The sequence below is a fragment of the Glycine max genome, chromosome 1 (genome assembly GCF_000004515.6).
Source record: "Glycine max cultivar Williams 82 chromosome 1, Glycine_max_v4.0, whole genome shotgun sequence".
Lineage (NCBI taxonomy): Eukaryota > Viridiplantae > Streptophyta > Magnoliopsida > Fabales > Fabaceae > Glycine > Glycine max.
Genome location: NC_016088.4, coordinates 45,500,199 through 45,519,285, shown reverse-complemented (window position 1 = coordinate 45,519,285; position 19,087 = coordinate 45,500,199). Strand labels below are relative to the sequence as shown.

The 19,087-nt window shown below is 35.5% G+C and overlaps 1 protein-coding gene across 1 annotated transcript; it reads left to right on the top strand.

The window, feature by feature from the left end:
* The first annotated feature begins 4,333 nt into the window (after window positions 1-4,333).
* On the top strand, window positions 4,334-6,060 carry LOC100819028 (uncharacterized). Its single transcript, XM_006574159.1, has 3 exons — window positions 4,334-4,624; window positions 4,772-5,173; window positions 5,410-6,060. Exons 1-3 carry the CDS (start codon window positions 4,334-4,336, stop codon window positions 6,058-6,060), a joined length of 1,344 nt encoding a protein of 447 aa, XP_006574222.1.
* The last annotated feature ends 13,027 nt before the right edge of the window (window positions 6,061-19,087 follow it).

Here is a 19,087-nt window from a genome sequence, read left to right as displayed (position 1 = left end):
ATCTTATTCAATCGACAATTGAAGCTATTAAATTAGGTTTTTGTTATTGCAAGTTTTTTCTATGACAAATATTTTTTTAAAAGGCAAAGCCAAATATAATACTAGTTATCAAAACCAAAAACAACACCCACAAGTCATGAGGGAAGGCACGCTCCAGGTTGCTAGTTGAGTGCTAACTTTGTACAATAACCATTTCTGTGAACAAGTTTTAATATAGATGAGATGAATTACAGATAGCTCAATCTATCATTCTTAAAAATGATAAGTTTGTGAGCCTTTCTAGTGTTGAAAGCAAACCCTTATTTGAGTATATAGTTGAGAATGATTGTATTTGTATTAATAATGAAAAGTTGAATAAGACACAAAGAGTTCATAAACAACTGCATATACAAAAATATAAATTCCCCATGGACCAAAATGTCTACATGCTCATAATACCTAGCAAATGATTGTATTTGTATTTAAATAATGAAACATTGTTATAGAGAAGCAAGAGAAAGAAGAAGCAACCTATAGATGACAATCGTAATTGTTGGGGATAAATATGCATGTCAAGATCCAATCCATCATGTTATCAATTTTAGTAAAGAATTGTTCTTTATTTTATTATCATATTTATTGTTTTATTAAATTGTTAATTTGACAAGTCCTTGATTAAAATTAAAGGCTTATTATCATAATAGAGATTATGATAATGAGAAACAAGTCCTTTATAATTTTAATCTAAATTATTCTTGATCGTAGGATTATTGTGAATAAGACATCAATAATTCGGATAGATCAATATATATGTAATGGTGTTTATTGAATAAAAATTAATTGATCTTATTTATTAAATTGCATATATATATATATATATATATATATATATATATATATATATATATTCTTTTGACCTGAGATTATCATAGTAATTAACAAGATATTTGTTATATTTTAATTTTGGACACGTAATGTCTTAGGACACTAGTTGCTCGCTCAGCGCGTCTCAGGCGTTTAGCGCAACACATTCGCTTAGCGGGGCAACGCAGGCTTAGCACCAAGAAGTATGGAGAAGTCTGGAACACGAAGGTGTGCTTAGCTCGAGTCACACGCTAAGCACGTCAATCGCACTTAGCACGAAGGTTGCGTGAAAACTAAGTTGATCTACACCTAAAAAAGGAAGGATAGAGAAAAAGGAAAAAAAAACACACAAAAATTCTTAGAGAATGCAATTCCTTACAAAAGGCAAAGGTTAGAAGAAGGAGAAGTAATTATTATGAGTCATTCCTTCCCTCTATTCACTTTCTTGTCTATCCCCTTTTATATTCATAATCCTCTTGCAATTGTAAGGCTTCTTATGATAATAAGAGGTTAAATCCTAAGTTGTTGGGAACTCAGCAGCCAACTGCTCTTAATATAATTTTTCTTCTTATCTATTATGAATATTACTTTTTCGTTATCCTTTCCTGTGCTTAATTTTATTGCTTATGGTTTGATAACCTGTTTGCATGGTAAGTTTTAGGGGTAGCGTTGGAAAGCGTTATTCTTTAAGAGAATTGGGAAAGGGTATCTAAATAACTTCATCATTAGGGATAGGTTGATTTTATTTTGCTTGTTATACATCTCTATTCTTAATGCAATTTAACTATTTTATCTCTTAAATGGATTTGAGAGAGAAGATAGATAAGTTAGACTTTTTCACTTGAGGGATTTTGGTTAGAGTATATGAATAAATGGAGGTGTAAATTGGAATAATCATTAATATTACATCAAAAGTAGCTCTAGTTGGCTAAGTTCCCAACATTCTTGTCTTCTGAATCACTTCTGCAATAATATTGGCTTGTCTTCTATTTCTGTTTTAATTAATTAATTTACTTTTATATTTTTTTTCTTCTCTTGTTTATTTTATTTTTACGTCAATTTAATTTACTATTTTCTTTACAACCTTTTAAATCAATTTATTTATTTCTTGAAAATTATATATTCATTTATTTAAGTACAAACAAAGTCCTTGTGGATTTGATACTCAGACTTCCGTTTTAACTTTACTACTTGTGACAATTTTGTGCAGTTGTCAATCATTCAACAAGTTTTTGGAACCGTTGTTGGAGACTTTATTCTTTGTACTTGGTAATTTGGATATTCAAATTTTTAAGCAATCAATTTTTCTTAATTTCTTAATTTTTATAGAAAAAAATTCTATTCACTCTTTATTTTCAATTTCTAATTTCTAATTTTTATTCTTTGATAGCCTGCACGATAATTGTTTTCTTTCTTGTATGCGAGGTATAATTTCAGGAAACGACCTTGCTCCTTTGGATCTAGAGATTGAAGCAACTTGTAAAAGAAACAACGCCGCAAGAAGAAGGAAAAAAAACAAGAGGTGCAGGCCAATCAAGGACCATCATCCTTTGTATCATCTTCTTCCTTCCCTGTGATCAACCCACATCAAAATTTTGAAGAACAACACATTATGGCAGAGGACCAGCCACAAAGGATCACTCTAGAGGACTACTCTAGTTCCTTTACACCTTAGTACTTCACAAGCATAGCACAGCCCAAAGTTCAACCTACCAACATCACTTACCCACATCCCCTCATCTAACTGATTCAAGGCAATCTCTTTCGTGGGCTACCCAATGAAGATCCATATGCCCACCTTGCTACATACATAGATATTTGCAACACGATGAAGATAGCAGAAGTTCTAAAAGATGTCATCTGCCTCAACTTATTTTATTTTTCTTAGGTTGGTGAAGCAAAAAGATGGATGCACTCATTCAAAGGAAATAGCTTGAGGACATGGTAATAGGTGGTGGAGAAGTTCTTGAAGAAATACTTTCCAGAGTTCAAGACCGCTAAGGGGAAGATGGAGCTCTCTTCATTCCACCAATTCCATGATGAATCATTGAGTGAAACTTTAGATCATTTCCATGGGTTACTCCGAAAGACTCCCACTCACGGGTTCAGTGAGCCAGTTCAACTAAATATCTTCATTGATGGCTTGCGACCCCATTCCAAGCAGCTTCTCGATGCCTCTATTGGTGGAAAGATCAAATTGAAGACACCTGATGAAGCTATGGAGTTGATTGAAAACATGGCAGCTAGTGACCATGCCATCCTTCGTGATCGAGCTTACACACCCACAAAGAAGAGTCTTTTTGAGCTCACATCACAAGACACACTACTAGGCCAAAAACAAGCTCCTAGCCAAGCAAATAGAGACCCTCATAGAGACGCTAAACAAGCTTCCTCAACAGTTGCATGTAGTGCAACCTGCTCATCCTTCAGTCATGCATTTTAAGGGATGCAACATTTGTGGTGGGGCCTATGAGTCAGGCCTCTACATGGCTCAAGATGATGCATCCAAAGAATTCAACTACATGGCCAATCCCAATCGTCAAGGGTTCCATCAAGAAGGACCTCCTGGATACAATCAAGGGGGAAGTTTCTCTCAAGGCCAAGGCTGGAGATCCCATCCAGGGAATAACTTCAACAAAGATCAAGGTGGTCCATCCATCCGGCCTCCCAACCAAGGGCCTAATCTCTATGAGAGGACCATCAAGCTAGAAGACACTTTGACTCAATTTATGCAGGATTATTTGTCAAATCACAAGAGCACAGAGTCAACAATCAAGAATTTGGAAGTACAGGTGGGCCAACTAGCTAAGCAACTGGCTGAAAGGTCCACAAGGAGTTTTGTGGCCAACACTAAGAGGAATCCCAAGGAAGAATGCAAGGTGGTTCTTACTAGAAGCTAGAAGAAGGAGAATACTGAGAGAGAAAAAAGAGCTAAGGGAGTATTGGAGGATTGAGTAATGAGAAAGGAAAGAATAAAAAGAGAGAATAGAGTGAAAAAGAGAAAAATAAAAGTAAGAAGAATGATGATGATGTCATAACCACTAAGACCAAGAGTCAGTTAGCTAGGGAGGCTAGGAAAGAGATACATGTAGCCCCAATGAAGGACATCCCATATCCCTTGGTGCCGTCAAAGAAAGAGAGGGAGCGCTACTTTGCTCATTTCCTTGACATATTCAAGAAGTTGGAGATTACCATTCCATTTGGAAAGGCCTTACAGAAGATGCCTCTGTATACTAAGTTTCTGAAGGACCTGCTCACAAAGAAAGGTAAATACATCAACATTAAGAGCATCATGGTGGAAGGAAACTGCAGTGCTGTGATCATGAGGATTCTACCATAGAAGTTCAAAGACCTAGGAAGTGTAACCATCCCACACTATATTGGGGATGTGTTAATGGGTAAAGCTCTCATTGATCTGGGGGCAAGCATCAATCTGATGCCCCTCTCTATGTACTAAAGAATCGAGAATCTGGGAATTGCTCCTACTAAGATGATGCTTCAGCTAGCAGAACGCTCGATTACTAGACCATATAGTGTAGTTGAAGACGTCCTTGTTAAGGTTCGCCAATTTACTTTTTCGGTAGACCTTGTGATCATGGATATAGAAGAAGACTCTGATATTCCCCTTATTCTAGGCCGACCATTCATGCTTACTACAAAATGTGTTGTGGACATAGGGAATGGCAACTTGGAGATGAGCGTGAAGGATCAAAAAGTCACATTCAACCTGGTCGAAGCAATAAAGCATCCCAGTGATAGTAAGACAAGCTTCAAGGTGAAGGTAATAGAGCAAGAAGTCAATCTTGCTATGCTGCACTTGATCATTTACTCCCCATTGGAGAGGGCTCTAATAAATATTGTTAATTGCTAGACTAATGAGGAAGAAAAGGATCTTAGAGACTGTCTAGAAGACTTAGACCGATTGTAGGAGATTCCCTCAGGGGAGCATGCCTTTGAAGATTTAAAGAAAGACAGCCTAACAGAGAAGCTCAAGGTGGAGTTAAAAGCTCTACCTACTCATCTGAAGTATGTGTTTCTGGATGAAAATGAAGCCAAGCCAACCGTGATAAGCAATGACCTATCATCAGATGAAGAAGCACGATTGATAGAGGTTCTCAGAAAGCACAATGAAGCTATTAGGTGGCATATCTCTGATCTCAAGGGAATCAGTCCACCCTACTACATGCATAAGATTATGATGGAAAAAGAATGCAGACCAGTGAGACAGCCACAAAGGAGGCTCAATCCATCCATGAAAGAGGAGGTGCAAAAAGAAGTTCTTAAGTTACTTGAGGCTGGACTTATCTACCCTATTTTTGACAATGCTTGGGTGAGTCCAGTCCAAGTGGTGCCCAAGAAAGAAGGAATGATCGTGATCCGCAATGAAAAGAATGATCTCATTCCAACTCGAACTGTCACTGGCTGGAGGATGTGCATAGACTATTGCAAGCTTAACGATGCCACAAGAAAGGATCACTTTCTTTGCCATTCATGGATCAGATGTTGGAGCGGTTATCAAGACAGTCATTCTATTGTTTCTTAAATGACTATTCATGGTACAATTAGATTGCAGTAGACCCCAAGGAGCAAGAGAAGACAGTGTTTACATGCCTTTTTGGAGTCTTTGCTTACAGAAGAATGACATTCAAATTATGTAATACACCAGCCACTTTTCAGTGGTGCATGCTAGCTATCTTCGCCAACATGTTGGAGAAGTGCATCAACGTTTTTATGGACGACTTCTCTGTCTTTGGTCCTTCCTTTGACTGTTGCCTGACCAATCTGGAGCTTGTGCTAAGACGCTATGTTGAAGCAATTCTGGTACTAAATTGGAAGAACTGTCGCTTCATGGTCCAGGAAGGAATAGTGTTGGGCCATAAGATCTCAGCTCGAGGGATAGAGGTGGACAAAGCAAAAATTTATGTCTTTGAAAAGCTACCTCTGCCAATCAATGTGAAAGGCATTAGGAGTTTCCTTGGATATGCAGGATTCTATCGGCGATTCATAAAGGACTTCTCCAAAATTGCTAGACCCTTGAACAAATTGCTGAATAAAGATGTAGTGTTTAAGCTTGATGAGGAATGCTTGACAACCTTTCATACCCTAAAGAATAGTCTAGTATCTGCTCCAATAATAGGGGCACCTGACTGGAGTAAAGAATTTAAGCTCATGTGTGATGCTAGTGACTATGCAGTTGGTGCAGTTCTTGGACAATGACAAGACAAGGTGTTTCATGCCATTTATTATGCTAGCAAGGTCCTGAATGATGCACAACTCAATTATGCAACTATTGAGAAAGAGATGCTAGTCATTGTCTATGCATCAGAAAAGTTTTGGTCATACTTAGTAGGCTCCAGGGTCATTATCTTTACTGATCATGCAGCAATTAAATATCTCCTTACAAAAGCAGATTCAAAGCCAAGGCTGATCAAATGGGTCCTTCTAATTCAAGAGTTAGATATAGTTATTAAAGACAAGAAAGGCTTCGATAATGTAGTGGTTGACCACCTCTCCAGGTTAGTTAACGAAGAAGTAACGCAAGAGGAACAGGAAATTCGAGATGAATTTACTGATGAATCTTTTATGCATGTGAATGAGAGACCTTGGTTTGTAGACATAGCCAACTACAAAGTTGTAGGTATTATTCCAAAGGACTTCAATTGGAATCAGAGGAAGAACTTCCTCCATGATGCTCGTTTCTATTTCTGGGATGATCCTTATTTATTCAAGATTGGAGCGGATAATTTGTTGGGAAGATGTGTCACTATGGAAGAAGCTAGAAGTATATTATTGCACTGTCACAATTCTCCTTGTGGCAAACACTACAATGGGGATAGGACAACTACTAAGGTGCTACAAACTGGATTTTTTTGGCCTTCTATCTTCAAGGATGCCCATGATCATGTGCTTCATTGTGATCAATGCCAAAGAACAGAGGGCATTTCTTAGAGAAATGAGATGCCATTGCAAAACATTTTGGAAGTAGAATTCTTCAACTGCTAGGTCAATGATTTTATGGGGCCTCTACCATCTTTTTAAGGTAATTAGTACATTTTGGTTATTATTGATTATGTGTCTAAATGGGTAGAAGCTATAGCTGCTCCAAAGAATGACACCAAGACTATTATCAAGTTTTTGAAGAAAAATATATTCTCCCATTTTGGAGTTCCAAAAGTGCTAATCAGTGATAGAGGATCACATTTCTATAATGCACAGTTGCAGAAAGTTCTGGGACATTATCATGTCAGACATAAGGTAGCTTCACCTTATCATCCTTAGACTAATGGTCAGGAAGAAGTCTCTAATAGAAAGATAAAGAGGATTCTAGAAAAGATAGTTGCTTCCTCAAGAAAAGATTGGGCTTCAAAACTGAATGATGCATTATGGGCCTACAGGACTGCTTTCAAGACTTCCATTGGACTATCACCATTTCAGATGGTCTATGGGAAAGCATATCACTTATCGATAGAGTTGGAGCACAGGGCCTACTGGGCCCTCAAATTTCTTAATTTTGATGCATCTTTGTCAGGTAAGAAGCGGAAGCTGTAGCTACTGGGGCTAGAGAAGATGAGACTCAATGCCTACGAGTCTTCCAAAATTTATAAGCAAAAGATGAAGGTGTACCATGATCAGAAATTGATAAAGAAGACCTTTTAGCCTAGACAACAAGTATTGTTATTCAATTGAAGACTAAGGTTCTTCCCAGGTAAACTTAAGTCCAAATGGTCTGGTCCCTTCGTAATCAAATAAGTGAAGCCTTATGGAGCAGTGGAGCTGGTAGATCCTGCCTCAAGTGAGCTTGAGTGAAGCTAGATTATCAATGGTCAAAGACTGAAAATTTACAATGGTGGCTACATTGAAAGAATGACCACCGTCATCCACTTCCAGGACCCATGAAGGGGTCTCACGTCAAGCTAGTGATGTTAAAGAAGCGCTTAGTGGGAGGCAACCCAGGATTTCTTCTCTTTTCTTCTTTCTTAATTGTTTTTTTCTATTTTTGTCATTTTTAGTTAATTTTCAATAAATATAATGTTCACTGTGATTTTTCAGGTGTGTAGAGCGAGGATTAAGGATTAATTTTTGTCTTTCAAGATGGAACTGCAAGTGCTAAGTGTGCCATCCTACGCTAAGCGCGAGCATCTGATGACACGCTAAGCCATAATATCTCGCTAAGTGCCTTTACAAATTTCTGAGAGAGAAGACCAAATGACTTCATCCTTCATGCACTAAGCGTGCCACACTCGCTAAGCATGAGCATCATTAACTTATGTATAACCGTCAAATTGTACGCTAAGCACAACGCTCACGCTAAGCATGAGAATTGTAACTACAGGTAGTTCGAAAGCTGCCTAAAAACTATAAACCTTCTTCCTCCCCCCTACTCTTTACACATTTCATTCGTCAACTTTGTCTTTTCTTTCAAATTTTCTCTCTACATTTCAAATATTACATTGTGTGTGTGTGTTATTTATGCATTTTGATTACACTAGGTATGTTTAGCTATGTTTTTCATTTGTTTATCATATGGTTTAGTGATTATTTGTGTTTTCCTATTATCGTTTGTTGCATTCATGTTTTGTGATGTCAAACACGCATTATTGTGATTAAAATGGTTTGTTTCATCTATGCCTTGTTAATCTTGCTAAGCCCACATCCATGGCTTAGCGAGTTCAGACAATTTGGGAAAAACATGCAATTCTGGGGATTTTGATGAACATGCTAAGCCAACATGTCGTGCTTAGCAAGTTCATGAGTCACATTGTTAACTTATTCGCAAGTGCATCAAATTGTCACAAGTAGTAAAGTAAAATGGAAGTCTGAGTGTCGAGTTCACAGAGACTTTGTTTTTACTTAATTAGTGCAAACCTAATTTACAAGCAAGAGATAAAGAATTTAAAATAGAAGATAAAGGGAGGTAAAAGATAAGATAAAGATTTAAAGTAAAAGAAAAAAAGATGATGATAATGTGTTTGAATGCTTAAAGATAAATTCAGAATTTAAAATATGTTGGGACCTAGTATGCCTAACTACCCTCGATGCAATGTTAAGATGTTTGTCTATTCAATGTTATTCCAATATATTTATTCTCTCACGATGAAGAGCCTAATTTATCTATTCTCTCAAACCTCTTTACAGAGATAAAACAATAAATTGCATGAAGTTTAGAGATGTATGCATAGGCAAAACAAGATCACTCTATCCCTAGCAATGAGTTGTTTAGATGCACTTTCCTAGTTCTTAGAAATTAAACAATTCTCAATGCCTAATCCCTAAACAGATGCATGGATGATCAGGTCATACAATAACAATAAAGCACAGGAAGGAAACAATAAAAATTGGCATTGCATTAAATAGATAGTAAGGAAAGATTACATTACAAGGATATTTGGTTGCGTGGCTCCCAACAATGGTGGTTTAGCCTTAAGGGCTGATGTGGATAGAAGAATAAGAGGAATGGATAAAGAAAGAGAAGGAGAGAATGCTATAGAAGGAGGGTTTCCCCTATTAGAGATACTCAGGCTTAGGATGTATTCATTAGAGAGCTCTGAGTCTCTGTGTGTATTTCTCCTTTGCTTCCTACTCCTTTTATAAGCCTAAGGTAGCTTAAAATTCACGTGACCTCGCGATAAGCAGGCCTTTTGGGCTTAGTGAGGCAATCACGCGCTTAGCACGAAATCTCACGCTAAGTGCTCCTTTGGGCTTCTTCGTGGGCCTTCTTCGCGCTAAGCTTGAGCTTGACCGCTAAGCGAGGAGGTGCGCTGAGCCTGGCTTGTGCGCTAAGCAAGTTGCCCCATCTTCAACTTTTTCTTCAAGTTTTTGCATCAATTTTCCTCCAAAGCACTTGTAATTTACTTCTTTTCAATCCTACTGGTAAAAAATTAACATGATATTAAATTCCTCATTATTTCATTAAAAATAATAGTAAAATAAAGGAATTTTAATCATTCTTAGCCAAAATTGACTATCAATTAAACTCAAATTGTGCAATTAGCACACATGCATATGTTCTTGTGTTTCTAGATTTTTTATGAATACTCATGCATGGCCTTAGCATGCAGTCTCGCACTAAGTTCCACTGTCTTTTAGTACCATGCATGGGCTTAGCGCGTAGTGTCGCACTAAGCCCAATACCATTTTTTCTTTCCTGAGTCTTTTTGTTCTCCATGCATGGGCTTAGTGCGCAGTCTCGTGCTAAGCCCTAGTGCATGTCTATTCCATGCATAGGCTTAGCACCCAGTCTTGCGCTAAGCCCCCACTAGTCTTGCATTGGCACTAAGCACCCCATGGCAGCTTAGCGCCACACTCAGATTTTAAATTTTTGTTTCTTTGTTTTCTTATTTTGTTCTAATCTTGTTACTATTTTTTTGTTTCTTTTGCAGATGGCCTTGAGGAAGCACCAAACAGGATCCAGCCAACCACAAGGGGGGATTCCACTTGGGATTCCTCTCGCTTTGCTTCTGAGACAGCCTAGTTTCGATACTAGGAAAACATTCATCTCTGGAACATTCTTCCAGAAAGGAACGTGGAGCTTGCGCCTAGCATGTATAATGAATTCTATGGTGAACTCCAGAGGCGTCAGTGGCACAAAAGACTCACCCTCCTACCAAAAAAATAGATTGATGTGGTGTTGGTGAAGGAGTTCTAATCCAACATCTATGACCTGAAGGATGCTTCTCTGAAGCAATGTCAGGTGTGGGGGCGGACCATCAGATTCGACATGCATACATTGAATGACTTTCTAGGGATCCCTGTCATTGTCCCGGACGGGGAGCAGCTGACTTCATACTCCCAATACCTCCACACCTATCCTAACCATCAGTATATTGCGACCAAGTTATGCACGCTAGGAGGGCAGTTTATTTTGAATATTGATAGGGCTCTATGGAAGATTTTGTAGAAGGACTTCACCACAATTGCCCAAACCTGGAGTGTGCTTTCTTATTTCAACCTTGCTCCTACCTCCCACACCTCCGACCTCAACATGGACAGGGCTTGCCTGATATATGGGCTCATGATGAAGATGGACATGGATGTGGGCGACATGATTTCTCTGCAGATTACCCAAATAGCCCAGTCCATTACATGCAGACTCGGCTTCCCCGCTCTGATTGCAACATTATGTGATGCCCAGGGGGTCGACTCAGATACTTTGACTTTCAAGTCCCTCAACCCTGTGATTAACTTGGCTTACATAAAGAAAAACTATTGGAATCCAATAGATTCATCTATAGTATTTCTAAGGCAAAGGCAGGTTTGAACCAGAGCCACTCAAGATGCTCCACCACCACCACCAGTCATTCCTCCTTTTTCCACCTCATCTTCTGCCGACCAGTCTTCTTCTTCTCAGCCAGAGCAGCTCTTCCCCATGCTACAAAGCCTCCACCATGGCTAGTATCTCTTGGCCCAAAGCCTTCATCGACTATCTCTCTAACAGCCAATGATGACACCAGAAGCATTCCTATCTCAGGTTTCCTGACCAGGAGTCTAGCTTCCTTTTGTAGGAGGGGATGATACTTCTGGTGTCGGCGATGATGATGATGCAGACACCGGAGTTGATGATGATTATGTTGTGGATATCAATGCTGCACAGGGAGCCTGGGACCTTTGGTCAGGTCAGCATTGAGGCCCATTTTTTATTGATTAGGACTTTTCTTCATTTTTCCTTTCCTTATTTTTCTTTATTTTCTGTATTTTTATTTATTTTTATTTTCTTTATCATTATTTTCTATTTTATTTTCTTGAAACTATGGTACTTTAAATTTTTGTAATTTAAAATTCAATCAATTTTAATTATGATAAAGAAGTAGGCACTTATTAATTGGTTGCAACACATTTTGAGTGAATCGATTGCATGAGTGAGATAAACTACATACTAATGAGTATTTTTTGTGAATTTTATGATTCTCATGTAAGTAGGTGTTAGTGTAAGTGTTGGAGTGTGAATTAAACCTACAAGAATGAAAAGGTTAGTATTTCTGACAAAATCATGGATCGTGAACCTGAATGCTTCATAAAAACTAGTGAGTTATGTAAACTTTAAACTGTGAGAGAAGGAATGGTTTTCATTTCCTGATTTTGCATGATTCTTGGATTGTTTGAATGCATGTATGATGTGGAGATCATCAAGGCCCTGTTTGTTATTTCATTATAGCTACTTAGCCAAAAAGTCATCCTGTGAATGAATGTATCCCTTGCACCCTTTTTGAGCTTAATGTGAATTATTTGCCATTGTAAGCTAAGCCTAATAAATTGATATTGAATAACTAACCTTTCTTAGGTTGTAGGAGAGTACTCATGAATCCAGCCAAATTTGTCCCAAATTTAGGGAAGTGTTTTTGGGTGAATTTTTATCGCAGGAATATGAATAAACAACACAAGCTAGTGTGAATCACAGTATATGGTATTACTTCAGCCCATTAGTAATGTCTATTACTTTTTCATCAAAAAAAATTGAAGAATAAAATCTAGGGTAAACCATGACCAAAGAAAGTGGCTATGCTGAAAAGAGTTGCAAAGCCATAAGGTTGGTGTAATGAATTTTTTTTTTAGTTATGGTTTGTAAAGAATTGGAGGAATGAATGTTCTCCTAGATCCTAAACTTTGAGTTCAAGAAAAACCATGATTTCTTTGTTAGCCCAACCACGTTACAAGCCTGATAAAGTCCTTAGTTATCCGCATTGTGTATGTATGATTGCATTGACTGAGATGATGTGCAAAGTTGGGAATTTTACTAATCAGTTGTTGTAATTGAAACACTTATAACTGGGACACCTGTGGGATTGAGATAAACACTAGCCTTATGATGAATGAAGCTTGGTGAACTCTCCGTGTGATTTGTCATACTTGCTAACTAATTCATCTTGAAGTGCATCTTTTTCATGCTCCTTTCATGAACTTATGACAACTATGAACTTGAGAATTGACCAATGAAGCATTTTGGAATGAATGCAGTTATTTCATGTGTTGTGATTGGTAATCTCTAGATTTTTATCTTAGTTACTTTTGCTTGAGGACAAGCAAAACTTTGAATTTGGGGGAGTTTGATAACTGCTATGTTAGGTATATTTTGGGATTAAATTATTTAGGAATTGTTAATTTTTCTCTCTTAATTCTTCCCTTTTATGTGAATAATTGGAAATTTAACGTCATTTAAGTTTTTGTGCAGAAAGTGTTAAAAGCTTGTGAATTTATAGTGCTTGGTGACTAATTGGTGCAGAAAAACAAAGTAAAGCCTAAAGAAGAAAATTGAAGATCTGATGTTATTCGCTCAACGCATCTCAGGCGCGACACAGTCACTTAACCGGCAATGCAAGCTTAACGCTAAGAAGTATGGAGAAGTTTGGAACGCGAAGGCGCGCTTAGCGCGAGAATACCGCCATACTTGCTAAGTGCAACCATCGTGCTTAGCGCAAAGGTTGCGTGAAAACCAAGTTTATCTGCACCTATACAAGGAGAGATAAGAAGGAAAAAAACACAGAGAAATTCCAAGAGAATATAATTCCTTACAGAAGGAAAAGGATAGAAGAAGGAGAAATAATCATTAAGAGTCATTTCTTCCCTTCATTCCCTTTCTTGTCTATCCCCTTTTATATTCACAATCCTCTTGCAATTGTAAGGCTTTCTATGATAACGAGAGGCTAAACCCTCACTTGTTGGGAACTCAGCAGCCAACTGTTCTTGATGTAATTTTTCTTCCTATATATTATGAATATTACTTTTGCATTATCCTTTCTTGTGCTTAATTTTATTGTTTATGGTTTGATCACCCATTTGCACGGTAAGTTTTAAGGGTAGTATTAGGAAGCGTTATTCTCTAAGAGAATTAGGAAAAGGTATCTAAATAACTTCATCACTAGGGATAGGTTGATTTTATTTAGCCTGTTATACATATTTATTCTTAATCCAAATTAACTATTTTATATCTTAAAGGGATTTGGGAGAGAAGATAGATAAGTTAGGCTCTTTCGCTTGAGGGATCTTGGTTAGAGTATATGAGTAGATGTAAGTGTAAATTGGAATAATCATTAATAGAGCAAAATCATTAATATTACATCAAGAGTAGATTTGGTACGCTAAGTTTCCAATATTTTCGTCTTCTGAAATACTTCTGCAATAATATTGGCTTGTCTTCTAATTTCTGTTTTAATTAATTAATTTACTTTATATTTGTTTTTCTTCTCTTGTTTATTTTATTTTTATGCCAATTTAATTTATTTTTTTCTTTACAACCTTTTAAATCAATTTATTTATTGCTTGAAAATTATATATTCATTTATTTAAGTACAAACAAAGTTTTTGTGGATTTGACACTCAGACTTCCATTTTAACTTTACTACTTGTGACAATTTGGTGCACTTGTCAATCGTTCAACAACTGGCTATGATATCAATAGTTTAATACACAATGTGATGGAGTCAAATTCAAATTTAGGTTGAATTCAGATATCACCTCAATTAAGTTCTATATTATAATGTAATTGTAAAGTGATTTTTTGTTTTTTTTTTAAAAAAGAAGAGCATAAAACAATTTTTTAAAACATGTAATGAGCATATGATAATAAATAGACTTAAAGGTTTTATTTTTCAAAAAGATAAGAAATACAAATAATACAGTGATTTATTTTTATATTATAAATTAAAATTCACTGATCTATCAATTAGATATTTTTAACACTTTCTCTCTTTTTCTTTGAAAGTACATTTTCACACACCATATTCTCTACCATGGATTTGTCTTTGGTTGGGGACCTTTGAATGTCTCCCACAATGGGGAAACCCGTTTTTAACGTTGTAACTTTTAGTTTTTAAATGAACAACTAAGATTTTTCTTTTATTTTTCTATATCTTTCCTTATTTGAATTTGATTTTCCTTTCTCTCTCACAGGTGTTTTTGATGGTCGTGACAACGACACCTCCCGCAATCACCCTTTATTGGAACTCGTCTTCCTCTACCATGTTTCAGTTTGGAATTTTTTTTTTCTTTTGTCAGATCCGGTTGCGATTCAGTTGAATGGTTGTGATGGTGACACCGATGACAACAATTCTAATTGGTTGGGTCTATGGCGATGGGTTCTATTTTTCATTTTTTATTTGTGACTCTGGTGTTTGTTTGTGATGATTTTGTGTCGTTCATGAGTCTTTTGGATTCACAGATCTTTGTGGCTTAGGGACTCACGATGGCATTGCAAATACGGAGAACCACAATCTAAACCATTGCCCTATAGTTGTTGCAAATCTTGACAACACTAATCTGAACATCCTCTTCGTGGTAGAGGGACTCACGTTGGTGCAAACAATCATCGTGAAGTCATTGCAAATTCAGACAACCATGATTGAAGCTTTGGTCTCATGGTGGTAAAAATAGGGGCAGAGTACGTTTCCAACGGAGGAAGTCGTTGTCAGTGGTGGTTGGGTTAGATGTGAGCAATGGCGTCACCATCAGTGGTGGATGGGTGAGGGAAGGAGAAGGAAGGAAACGGATGGAGAAAAGTGATTGTTTTGTGTTAGAAAAGTGACGTTGGCGATGCAGAGGAGGTCGTTGACAACGATGGAGAGGTGGGTAGCTTGAGGGGAAGAAGAAAAGATGGATCAGGAGGAGATGGAGAACAATGACAAAGAGAAGGGACAAACCCAAAAAGAGGAAGAAAAAAAAAAGAAAAACTAAAAAATGAAAAGGAAAAGAAAAAGAAAAAAAAAAACTCATTCATCCATTAAAAAATGAATAAAGTTTAACATTGTAAAAACTTTCTCATGATGGGAGATATTCAAAGGTTTCCTATCAAAGAAAGATCCCTTTAGCATTAGACAAAAAATATCTCTCAATTATCTCAAATTATTATCTATCTATTTTTGTGCATACAAACATCATGTGCACATACACCCATATTACAAAAGAAACATTTATTATTCGTCTAACTAATACAATACACATTTTTAATAAAATGAAGTATTTATTTCATTTGACATATTTTTAATAAAATATAATGACACTTATTTATCATTTTGTCCTAGACTTATAAAATATCAGGTCCAGACCCCTGAGTGTGGAATAAGAAAAGTTATCTTTTTTTTTCTTTTATCATAGAAAAATTGTTCTCTTATTAAACTTTTTTCTATAAAAAAAGTTCAAACAATTTATTGCTTTTCTGAATGGAAAAAAAGTTACTTTAATTTCCACAGTAATTAGAGAAAATTATGTTCCTTTATGATTTATTTTTTATCCCTAAAGCTTCTCGGTGGGTGCTGATAAATTGATACCTGATTTGTTTGTTTTAAATTTTTACTGGTTAAAAAGTTTCTGCGCCATTTATTGTAAAAAGAAAATAGTGTAATAAAAGTGAGAGAAAAACTCTCGCTAGAGCTTTTATATTTTTTTAGGGCTTTTATATACAAATTTAATTTTTTTATTTTATTATTTTATACCTGACCATACCATTCAAAGAAATATACACAATGCAATTAATGTGCAAATTCGTTGGCATTTCTGTAAAATCTTATACATTAGCTTCTGTAAATGGTCTTCACAAAAAAAAAACAGTAGCTTATAAAATAAAATATAGAATGTAATACATACAGGACCAATTAGTAATTATTAGGGGTCTTAATTTTTTAATAATTTGTAATAATATTTCAGAATTGTCTTAAAACTATTGAAATTCCATTCTCTTAACATATTCCAAGTTAATTAATTAATTCATTTCTATTTAAGAGTATACTTCTATAAAAAATAAGTGATTTATTAAATTTGTAAACAATTTATATAAATATCTAGAATTTTCCTTAAAATTTTTAGAATTTTATTCTATTTACCAAATAAATTAATGCATCATATTTTTAATAAAAAAAATAATATAATAAACACTCTGGAGACAATCTTATAAAAAGAATCTACCAAAAAAAGTACTATGTAAAGGAGAAAGTAATAACTCCAATATCTTGTTAATTATCTAAGTTATTATATATATATTTTGTTCTTACCAAAATTCGGAACCGTGACATGTCAAGGTGGAGGTGGTTGAGTGGAGGCTCGAACTTTGCACATCGCCTTGAAGAAGTACCTTTAACAGGAAGGGGACCTGCAAAATAAAGGATTTTGACGCTCAAGTAAGAATGTGTGTAAGAAGAGTAACACAAGCATATGATGTAATGGTGTTGGTATGAGTGAAAGAGAGAGGCACAGACTTGTTGTCGTGTGTTGTGTGTGTGAAAGTCGTGTAAATGGGTTTGATGGAACCTGCATTTATAGTAGCTGAGCAAGGGTGCTGGTCTTATTTGTAGGGGTTGTTATAGCATTGTAGATAATTCCATACTTATAGATAGTAGCTGGGAGCTTAGAAATAATGTTAGAGATAAATATTTAAATTATAGATAAATGTAGAAGATAATCATACCTTGTAGATAATGTGGCATTATAGATAATTTAATACCTGCCAATAGATAACATATTCAAATACATTGAATATTAATTAGGTTAGAGATAACCTCGTTGCTAAGCGTCCGCGCTCTAGTGGCAGGACTGATGTGGAGGGTAGACATGTGTCTTTGGGTGCCAATGCCACATAAGATTTCTAGGTCCTAAACTATATATATATATATATATATATATATATATATATATATATATATGACATATCATATGAGAATGATCATCTTATGTGAGAATGAGAATGATTAATTTTAATCGTTAGATTAAAATGAAAGGTCAAGATTAAAACATTTTAAATTCAAATTAAAACTTCATTTAACTATAAAATCTCCATAAGATTTACCAAATAAAAATTAAATATCTTAAAGTTTTAATCTATGATGTCCTAAAGTATCTCAAACATATCATCACCATTATCACCACCAACGTCATGATTGTTTTCTTCATAATTACCATGACCATTACCGCAACCACCACCATTATCGTCATCGCCATCATCAACATGATTGTTGTTGTTGTCATCATCATCGTCACCACCACCGTAACGTGACGACGACAACAATCATGTTAGTAGTGACAACGATGATCATAACGGCAATTAGAGTGGTGGCGGCAGCAGCAACACACACACACATATAAAGAAAGAGGGAGAGAGAGGATCAACTTACACCAAGAGTAATTTTTTGAGTTATTTTCCATCCTCACTTCTTGGAATCTAACATATAAAATTAATGACTTATTATAACCATTAGATTTTAAAAAAATGAATGATAAGATTGGAGAAAAGAATTACTCTTGATATAAGTTACTTTAACTAAATCCATATAAATTAATTTCAATTAGAGGCTTTAAAGATTTAAGAAAAAAATATATTAAAGCATATATATATATATATATATATATATATATATATATATATATATATATATATATATATATATATATATATATATATGCCTGTAAAGTAGAGGGAACATCGGGTAAAAATATGTTGTAAGTTACTCTACTTTTGGTAAAATTTAGTTTTAGTATTGAACTTTAATTTTGATCAGTTTAGTCCTCTAAACTTAAAAAAAAGGTGATTTCTGTCATTCCATTTTTTTTATAGTTCAAGGTGAAATTCATTTGTAACGAGGAACAAAAAATATTTTTTTTTTAAATTCAGAGGTCAAATTAATCAAAGTATATAAACTATAATAACCGATATCAATTTTTACTGAAAATACAAGAGCTAAAAACATTTTACCATCTAACGTGTATATATTGACCACATTACAAATTGCATGTAGCCAGAGCCTTGATTCCCATGAAATGAAAGATGAAATGGCAACTGTCTCTCTCTAGCCAGATCTCTCTCTGTATGTGTGTCCTATATGTATATATGTTATTCTACAACGAATGAATCCAAACACTGCTTCACTGAGCAGAAAGGTAATTAATTATCAAGTACCTACCTGTTCACATGTGTGCCCATTAATTATCGCTACAAAACAACCCACAGCACACAAAAAATAAATAATTATCTTGTCTCCTACCCTTGCTACTTTCAATTTTCCCCCTTCATGCAAGAATGTAGGTGTATTCTAGAACCAAGTCTGCCTCTCTCTCTTCAATAAGTTAATTACACATTGGTCTTGCAGTCTTATTACCGTAATACTATAATCTTGTAGCCTTCCATTAGCTCGACTAAACTAAATCTATACTATTGCAAATCATTCTTTGATAGCTATTTTAAAATCAGATCATTTATTAAGACCATCTACAGTTAAATTTTTAGTCAGGGCAAAAAATTAAAGTAAATCATGCTTACGTTTCGTAG